The sequence below is a fragment of the Sinocyclocheilus anshuiensis genome, unplaced genomic scaffold, assembly GCF_001515605.1.
Source record: "Sinocyclocheilus anshuiensis isolate Anshui unplaced genomic scaffold, SAMN03320099.WGS_v1.1 scaffold69, whole genome shotgun sequence".
In the NCBI taxonomy this organism is placed as follows: Eukaryota; Metazoa; Chordata; class Actinopteri; order Cypriniformes; family Cyprinidae; genus Sinocyclocheilus; species Sinocyclocheilus anshuiensis.
The window spans coordinates 180820-191029 of NW_015537933.1; the positions used below are offsets into that span (position 1 = coordinate 180820).

The 10210-nt window shown below is 36.7% G+C and overlaps 1 protein-coding gene across 1 annotated transcript in view; it reads right to left on the reverse strand.

Moving 5' to 3' along the window:
- Positions 1-8994, reverse strand: part of LOC107658331 (NACHT and WD repeat domain-containing protein 2-like) — a 47987-nt gene extending 38993 nt beyond the window's left edge. The window contains exons 1-2 of the mRNA XM_016446848.1: positions 8943-8994; positions 7258-7346 (exon numbers count right to left, since the gene is read on the reverse strand). Coding sequence (XP_016302334.1) covers positions 7258-7346; positions 8943-8994 — 141 coding nt within the window. The remainder of the gene's footprint in view (positions 1-7257; positions 7347-8942) is intronic.
- Positions 8995-10210: the final 1216 nt, after the last annotated feature.

Genomic DNA, 10210 nt, shown 5'->3' on the forward strand with positions numbered 1-10210 from the left:
GCTCTGTGTAGTTAATGCTGCTCAATGTGAAAGCACGCAGGTGATGGAGATTTACCGCTGATTACAGAACCGGATTAAGATGCGCGTTAAATATGGCATGCGATTTATCGTGCAGCCCTATATCAGACTGAATTATGCAATATAAGCAAGGCATGGACTTCTTTCTCAAACTTGAAATTTTAAAATTGCATTGATTAGAGGTTATCAATGCATTTCTGAGGAAGCAAGGTAGTTCTAATCAAAAGGGAGTGCCTAAAAAAAATAAAATAAAAAAATAATTCCAGTAACACTTTTTAGTCAATTTATGTGCTTGCCTTTAATAATTTTTTTATTTTTATGCTTTTTATGTTTCTACTGGTTTGAGTAACACTTTAGTATAGGGACCAACTCTCACTATTAACTAGTTGCTTATTAGAATGGGTATTATTAACATATTGGCTTTTTATTAGTACTTATAAAGTACAAATTCTGCATGACCATATTCTACATCCCTAATACCAGGGGCGTAGCCATCATTTCAGAAGTGAGGGGGACAGAAATGTTATATATATATATAAATATTAAAAGTGGGGGGGACACATCCCCCGCGTCCTCCGCGTAATCTACGCCCCTGCCTAATACTACCCAATACCTAAACTTAACAACTACCTTACTAAGTAATAATAAACAGCAAATGATGAGTTTAGTGAGGCAAAAGTCATAGTTAATGGTTTGTTAATAGCGAGAACAGGACCTTAAAATAAATTGTGACCGAAATTTCATAGCGTATTTTAGATGTACATGGGGTATGTACGTATAAATGGGGTATAAATGTTGCTCTTTATTCTTAAGTAGTATAACAACCCATATATAATTACTATGGAAGCATATGGGTAGCAAATGGGTAGAATTTTGCTACCTATATGCTTCCATAAATTACAAATATCTACAAACAGCTATACTGTAAACAGAAATCGTAATCTAAGATTCAGCTTGTTTTGGCTCCCTGCAGCGATCACTACTTCTGCTAAATAGAAAACGATCATCTAAATGGTAAACAGCACAAGAGTCAATTGGTTAGAAATCGCAGAGTTATGAGCAGATTTCATGATGAGATCCAAAACGATTGAGCGGAGGATACAAACATCATTTACAATGCAGTTGCCAGTTTCAGCCCGATGAAAAGGCCCACAGATTCTCCTGAGACGAGTTATGATTTATCATCCTTCTGGCTCCTACCTCTACATGAATGTATCACTTTAAGAGAAGACAAATGAGTCAACTGATGACCCCCATTAAGAGCCAATTAGAAGAGAAATATGATTCTCCATCGTGTACATTGGTCGAACACTATATCTTACGCTTACACCGTTCGATTATCGAAAACAAGAAGAGAATAAGAGAATAAGACAACACAAGCATCTACAAGAGCAAAAGTAGGTGCGAAACAGAGGCACGCCAGGAGATGAAAACCATAAGATAGCAAAAGGCAGAAAGCAAGGAATAAAAAGGCCTGTCAGAAGTCCCCTGATTTAAGAGGCTGTTAGCTTACCCACCCTGCAGAGAGAACCATGTTCCTCAACCCCTCGGTGCAGTCACCAATCTCCATGCCTTCATCTCATCTCACAAACTACCCACAATGCACTGCTCTTGAGTGCTTCTGCAATTAGACTACTGCTATGGCAACCAGCTGCCTTGCCTGCTTGCCTTTTCAATTTAGAGAGAGAGAGAGAAAGAGAGACAGAGAGAGAGACGTGAGGAGAGAGCAGCCAAATGTCAAAACCATAAAACCTTTACATCAATCATGTCTATGCCTGGAATGATAATGGCCATTTTTTTCTTCAAATGGCTAATCGATGCGCTCCAGCTGAAAATGTAGAAGCCACCTCAATTCCACACAAGCCCATGGATCAGCACACCAACAGTGAGGCGTAACCTCCAAACCCCGTGAGGAATGAGCGCTTGTATTTCAGTCCTTCTATCTTTTCATCTCTCTCTGTCTCTTTCTGTTTACCCTTCGGCTGTTTTCCATCCCTTTTTCTCACCTTCTCATCTGCTGAAGCTCCAATGAGTGCTGACAGATCCAATGTGCTCTCGCCAGCATGGAGCACTTACACAACAGGCCATGAATTCCCAGGGTGACTGAAGGGGTTGGGGTTGGATTCATAGCCTGCTGAGGAGTGAACGAGCCACCAAATGATGGTTACATAGGTCATAATCCCACTCTACCACCTTTATGACCTTAAGCAAGGCAATTAACCCAGGCACCAACTGCTAATATCCTTTTTCTCCACTGATACACTTTCCTGTGTAAACGCACCTTTTCTAGATGTCACAAAATCTATTAGTTCCACAGGAAAGCTCTGAAGGACATTCATTTGATCACAATAACAGAACAAAAGATGTAGAAGAGACTGGCCACAATCACAATTTGAGTCAAAAGTCCAGCAGTAGTTTTGTATCTAGTTCAAAAAAGGACTAAATGTCCTTGCTCACTGAGTCCGAAATTTTCGTATGCGTTTTTTATTTATTTATTTTTTTTATTCGTCATCCTTTCCTTTCAAAATGCTTGAAATTGCTTGGATGCGAAAAAGCAGAACATTTTTTAAGATGGACGAAAGTTTCGGAGGCAGTGTGTAAACGTGATTGACACAATGTAAGGTTGTATTTATTTTTTAATTTGCGAAAATTTCGGAACGAAAATTTCGGACTCAGTGTGCAAGGACCTTAGGAACTGCAAGGAACTTAGTTCTGTCCACTGGTTTGGTAACTGGATTTTTGAGATGAAGGCATTGCACATAAATGAATACATTAGAGTCTTTTATTTTGTTATAGTAATTGTTAGCCATACATTATTATCTGTATATTTTATATAAATTTGTTAGTTTCAGAAATTGTATATTTTTGTGTTTTGCATTTTTTTTATCTGTTTAGATTTTCCTGAAACGTCTATAATAAGCCATTGAATGAAAGGTTCCATTGTGACTCTCTGTATTATGCTACACCATGTGGTGTAACAACATGGCCCAGACTAAATGCTGTGTAAATCAAATAATACTTCATAAGTTAATCAGCCTTCTAAATATATGAGAAACAAAATCTGTCAAAAGTCTGTGACCTTGAAGCCTGTGACTGGCCATTTCATTTGAACATATTTCTTTTAAAGCTGGAGATGTTCTTATTGAAAAGGAACATTCGGTAACACTTTAGTATAGGGACCAATTCTCACTATTAACTAGTTGCTTATTAGTATGCCTATTATTAACATATTGGCTGTTTATTTGTACTAAATAAATTTTTTTTATAAAATATATATTCTGCATGACCATATTTTACATCCCTAATCCTACCCAATACCTAAACTTAACAACTACCTTACTAACTATTAATAAGCAGCAAATTAGGAGTTTATTGAGGCAAAAGTCATAGTTAATGGTTTGTTAATAGGTGTGACTGAACATTCTAATTAAACCACCACTTTAAGCCAATACTGTCAATTAAAAAAATTAATTATCAATTAATTATTAGATATATTAACATATATTAACATATTCACATCTTGAATTTCATTTTTTTTTCAGCAGTAACAACAGTAATTTGTCAGAAATCATTATTACTGTGTGTGTATATTGTGCAGGGCGACATTTAATCACAATCGCTTAACTCCTGTGAATCCAACTTAGTCGTACCAAACACACGAGTTAATAAACATTTATACAAATGTGTTTATATGCAAATCAGTGAGTTCAGTAGGCTACCTGACACATTTAGACTCGACTCCAGCCCTGTAATCAAACCTCGCCTCTGCTGCTGTCGTCATGGCAGCCAAACAGCATTACCAGCGATCTGCAAGTGCCTACAGCTCCTCTCTTGCGCTCTCATTTGATTATTAAGCCCATCATTAAGAAGTGGCGTTGGTATGAAAACAGGACTTTGTGCTTATGTGTGTGATGCTTGAAGACTGGGCCTGTGTTGATGTGATCAAGTTGACTGGAAGCTCATCGGGAGATAGTGAACAGATTACACAGTTGTTGAAATGGTTTAAGTGTGAACCTCTATGGTCTGTGGAGACAGCGAGACAATGTGGGGGTCATGTGAGGAGAAGAGATCATCCATTTTTGATCTGTTTGAGCTTTGTTTTGTTTGAAGGGACATGAAAGATTTTGAAAGATTGAACAAATAAGCTTTTGGGGTTTTCAATGAATCAGTTATCAGCCTTATTTTCCGATTTTAGTTTTCCATATCCGCAAAAATCCACTATCAGACATCCTCTAATATAAATGATTAGGCTATGTTTTGCAGTAAGATATTTCAATATCAGGAAATAGAAGAAGGAGAAGGTCAAATCTCATAATATATAATCAATTGTAAGAATGACTGATTAAAATATAATCTGACACCAAGAGTAAACACAATATAGCATGCTAAGTGTAAAAATAATTTCAAAAATGGACTGCAACTCAATAAAAAGAAAGTCTTATCATTATAACTTTTCATATATAAAGCAGATTATGGTATACTCCGTAATTCACTCCCCACACTGTGAAAACCTATCAGAGTCCCACACTGTCATGTTACAGCGTTTCCAGGCCTGATCCCGCCACTGCTAAGGGGATTGAGTGTGTGTGTGTGTGCATGTGTGTGTGTGCTGTGACTGGGATGAAGCCTTGGGCTGAGAAATATAGCCTCATACACGCATGTACACAGACACACTCTATCCAGCATCCATTCCTCTCAGGGACGCCACAGGAAATAGAATCAAATAACAGTGACCAGAAAGAATCGCAATTTGCCACATCATATTTTCTGGTTGAGAGAACTCCCTTCTTTTTCTGTCTGTCTCTCACTTTTCTCTCTCACCTTCTCTCTCTCTCACACCCTAATTCTTTCAGTTTTCCTCGTCCTCTCTGACACTAACTTTGTTTTCCTCTCAGTTTAGCTTAAACAATAATGAGATAAATGTAATTTAAAAAGGTAATTCATTCACCAACATATCCAGTAAGATATTAAAAACATCCTTAAAACAAGACACATTTACTTCAGATGCAAAATTAAAACTGATAAATGAATTCATTTATTGTTGTAAGTTTAAGCCAAAATATCTCCATATTTAAATTTAAATTTTAAAATTAAATTAATTAAAAAGAATGTTTCAATATTTTTACTTGAAAATAAAACAAGTACTGATGCATATTAAGAACGTATGTTTTCTGTTTTTGTTTTTCAGTGAAATAGTGGCAAAATTTGATATGTAATATCTGTTCAGTGATTTTTCAATCAAATATTTTAAATCACTGAACTGCACTAAATGTGCACTTCTGTGATTCAAAACACTTCATTTTCTGAAAGGAATGATTCAACCCAGGTATGCGCTGTTATGAGCCCACTTGACTTATAATCATTTAATTTATAAGCAATGTGATCACAATAGGACATGACTAGTTTCCATCCCAAAATCTCATATTTGAAGAAATGTTTATTTTACCCATTATTTCTGACTTACCTTGATGTCACATCTTACTCTCAAATCAGTCACACCTGATGTGCATAAACTGACATACTCATGAAAAGATAAGCAGTGATATAATGGCTCATCTATGATGATGGATGAGGAGAAGATTACACCAGGACTCAAGAAGAGGTAACTTAAAGCTGAAGTATGTCAGTTAATGGCATCAAAAGATCTATTCCACAGAAATGTAAACGCAGTATAAACACAATGTAAACATAATCAGTTATGTCTTAAATAGTAAACAGATTGGAAAAAGTAAAAATCTGATGTGACAAATATGTGCATTAGTTCTTACAGCGTAAACAATCTAAAAGAAGTGCTGCTGTCTATGATGCAGCATTAATTAAACAATATTGACAATTGCAACTGGTGGATAACTTGTTAGATATAAAGCATGTTGAACTAAAGAAATTCATAGAGAAGCAACATTTTACTGATAACAGTTCATTTTATTTACAGTACTAAATCAGTATTATTGTATAGACTGCCAATAATTTAAGTAGTTGTATTGTACTTTTGATTACTTTCTTTGTTATGTTACTTTCTTTGTTTACTTGAAAAATGTCTATTGTCGAATGCTGCTGCTAGGTACATCAGAAAAACAAGCACTGTTTACCTCATTAATGTCTTTGTCATATTGCTTGCAAATTGTTTCTTTGTTCTTCATTTTATTACTGACTGTTTACTTGTCTTAACTGTGTTTACTGGTACATATTTTATAAGTTTAGGATTTTAATTTGACATTTGGTAACATTTAATGTTTATACAGACAATTTTGGTATTATGACTAAAGACCTGCTCACACACTGACTTCACTCCCATTTTGTAGTTGCTTCTGAAATGTGCTGTTCATTTGCATAGAGTTAAACTTTTTGCTACTTTGTTGCATCACTGGACACACTTGCATCGTCTCCAGTGTTCACTGAAAGTTGGCAGTTCTCTGCTGAATGTGAATGGGATCATGTCGTTTTGACGTATGTCTCTGACAGCATGAATGGGGCTTAGGGATTCACCTAACCCATCCAATCAAAAGTTCAAAATCAAATTTCAGATGTACGTCACAATTCGGAAGCAAAGATCTGTTACTTCTTCATCTTCATCACTAATAATTTAATGACACTGTTAAATGCAATGTTCAGTAAATCTAAAAAAAAAAAAAAAAAGTTTCATGATTATTCATGACTATCATGATTATTAAAGTCACTTTTTTAAAGTCATGTTTTCAGTGACACTAAAAACAGACTAAAAATCATTGAGCAGGCTTGCGTTTAACAATGCATGATCTTACATGATCTGTTTTAGATCTGTTTCTTGAGGGGATGCTCTTGAAATCAGGTCAAGCCCCACACCCATGTAGCCTCAGTTAAATCTCAGCGCACTGTCTGTGCCAATGGCCATGGTCCCTCTTCTAGGCACTGCATTTGTTTATCAAATTGCATGATAAAAATCTCCCCACTGCTCCATTCTCTCAGACAACAAACCATTTGCATTGTAAATACCACTCTAGAAGAGAGGAGGGGAAGAGAAAAAGGGATTTTTTCTGGCCATGCTCCTGAGGGTAAATACAAAAGACACATACTTTCGTCTTGCATGGACATATCAGTGTTGAGATCACATAATAGTCCCTAAGAAACTTTATCTTCCCAGCCAACAGAGCGAGAAGAAAGCAGAAGGTTAGGAAATAAAAAAAAAAAGACAAAGAAATCTGTTTATCATAGCTTAATGGTTGCTGTAGATAATTTACAGAAAAGTGACACCTGGAATACCTGGAATTCAATGCCATAGTTCTCCCTGCAGAAGTCTCGGAGTTTGGGATAGACATGTTCTTTCAGAGCATTTCTCTCTGCTTCTGTATCTGTGACAGAAAATACAAACAAACATGAATATTAGAAGAGGATACTCAGAGGACAGAATTTTAAACATTTATCTGTAAATATTCATAAATCTTTGTTTGTAAATGTCTGTAAATCAATTTATTCAGATTTTTAACAGACTGTAATTACAAAAAAGTACTGTGTGAATTTATTTTTATATTTTCAGGTTTTTAGTTTAAGTTTTTAGTTTTTGCATTTTATATTTAGTTTAAGGTTTTTTTTGTCAATTTATGTGATTTTGATTTTTATGTTTTTTTTATGTTTCTACTGGTTATCAAATAATACTTTATAAGTTAATCAGCCTTCTAAATATATGAGAAATAAAATCTGTCAAAAGTCTGTGACCTTGAAGCCTGTGACTGGCCATTACATTTTAACATATTTATTTTAAAGCTGGAGATGTTCTTATTGAAAAGGAACATTCGGTAACACTTTAGTATAGGGATCAATTCTCACTATTAACTAGTTGCTTATTAGCATGCCTATTATTAACATATTGGCTGTTTATTAGTAGTTATAAAGCACTGCATGATCATATTCTACATCCCTAATCCTACCCAATACCTAAACTTAACAACTACCTTACTAACTAATAATAAGCAGAAAATTAGGAGTTTATTGAGGTAAAAGTCATAGTTAATGGTTTGTTAATCGTGAAAATCGGACCTTAAAATAAAGTGTGACCCTGTTTTGTTTTTATTTCAGTCTTTTTTATTAAGTCATTTAGTACTTCAACATAATCTTATATTTTAACTAGTTGCCAAAGTTTTTTTTTTTGTAATCTTTTTTTCATCCTCTATATCTCAGCTTTGTTTCAATTAATGATTTTTAATAGTTTTTGTATTATTTTTAATTAACAACAACAACAACAACACTGAAAGATTACCACATTCATCCATCATGGTATTAATGTGGTATTTCATGGTACTTCAAAGAATACTATGGTGTTTCTGTGATACATGTCCAAAAAAAAAAAGTTTTGTCAATGTGGGTTGAAGGTCTTTCCCTCTAAGATACTTTATATCATATGCATGACTGCTTAGGAGCAAATCACATACAAACACGTACAAACATCTCTCTTTTTCAGTTACTGTCTTTTGTTCTCTCTTCAACACTCCGTTCTTTCATACACTGTATTTCTCGGGGGATAGCTGCCAGCAACGCTTGAAAACAGAGATTCCCCGGCTTACACTGTAGTCACTTCTGTTCTCTGCTGCTAGTAGCAGAGCAAAAACAAACACAGCGTCTGAGATCACACTGACAATCTTGGATTCAAAACCTGGAAATAAACACAACGTTGCATGATTTTTAAAATGTAAAACAGCAATGATATGACATCAAATAAGAAATATTCAAGATAAATGAGAATATGAGAACATGATTGTCAGGTTTGATACTAACTGGTGCAGAAAACATTCTGAAATTAATTTAAATGATTCACTTATGAATTAATTTGTGGTGAATAAAATGAGTTAAATTAAAAGGCAAAATGCAAAATAGCAGTATTTACTAGTGGCCTCAGAATCTTGCACAGCAGTAGTGTATATTGTTGAATATTCTATGATGCCCTTTGTCACAGACAGTCAGGGCAATATGAAGCATGAGAGTTGACACATTGAGGATACTCATCCTTACTGTATTTACTACTGTACACAGCTGCTAGTAGCAAGGCAAAAACAAACACCATCAGCGCCCTATTCACAAAACAATTAAACCTGCATTTACAAACTTTTGATACAGTACCTAAAATATTCTCATATATGAATATGAAAAGATTTGTTTTGCTATCACAACAGTCTAATTTCAGCAGTTACGTAAATACAGTTACGTATATGTGATGCTTAGTCAAACATCTATATTTACATCTTTCTGCTAAGCTTTGATTTACCTTGGAATGACAACAAAAGGTAGCTAACTTGATTGCCATTTATACGCACATTTCAACCCTACCGAAGCATGGTTCGAAGCATCATCTGTCGGTCACTACGAGTTATGTCGTGACGACATAGGGGGTTTCAGGACTTTCAGAGAAAATGCCAATGAATTTTGGCTAGTGGACTTTGCATACCTGTGCCACTCCCCGTGCATACGGGTATAAATATGGCTTTGGAGCCGAGTGGGTGAAAGATTTTTTTCTCCATAAAGCCTTTTCGTTCTGACTGGAAGAAAGAAGCTGTCCTGGTTGGCGTGACGGCACAAACAGCTGTGTTCCTGTTGATTCAGCAATTCCCCTAGGTGCTTCAACTAAAAGAGCAGTTTCTCATCACGGATGGCTCGCGCCTTTTTAAAGATGCCGTTCCGTCCGTGTTCTCTTGGTTCTGGTCCTTACTTGTCCTCTGTCGACGGCCACGAGCGTTGCCTTCAGTGTCTGGACATCCAACACGCTGAAGCCGCGTTCGTGGATGACTCATGTGTTCATTGCGAGTGTATGAGCATGGCTTCGATGCGATCTTGCCTCTCTCTCCTCATGGGGAACGGAGCGGCACCCGCTGTCTCTACCCATCCCGGTTTCCCTGTCACGAGCAGGGGACCGCCGGCTAGAGCTCTGGGATTTCTGAGGGTCACAGTGAGAGCTTCTCTGCTGGGCACGGCCCCACGGACTTCTCACTCCTCCCGCAGCGAATGTCCCGTGCGGCTCCTGAGTGATTTCACTGGCCCGGCTCATGAAGGTCCCAGCATTTAATTCCGTGTGCCACCGGAAGATCGGATGTCGATCGCAGCATTGGGGGATGGGCTATCGTCCTCCAAGGATGAAGATTTGGAAGTGACGGCCGTGCTTCCTGGGCAGCTGCGAGTATCGGGATGGAGGTGTGCACACCTCCCAGTCCCGCCCTCTCGCGGCTGG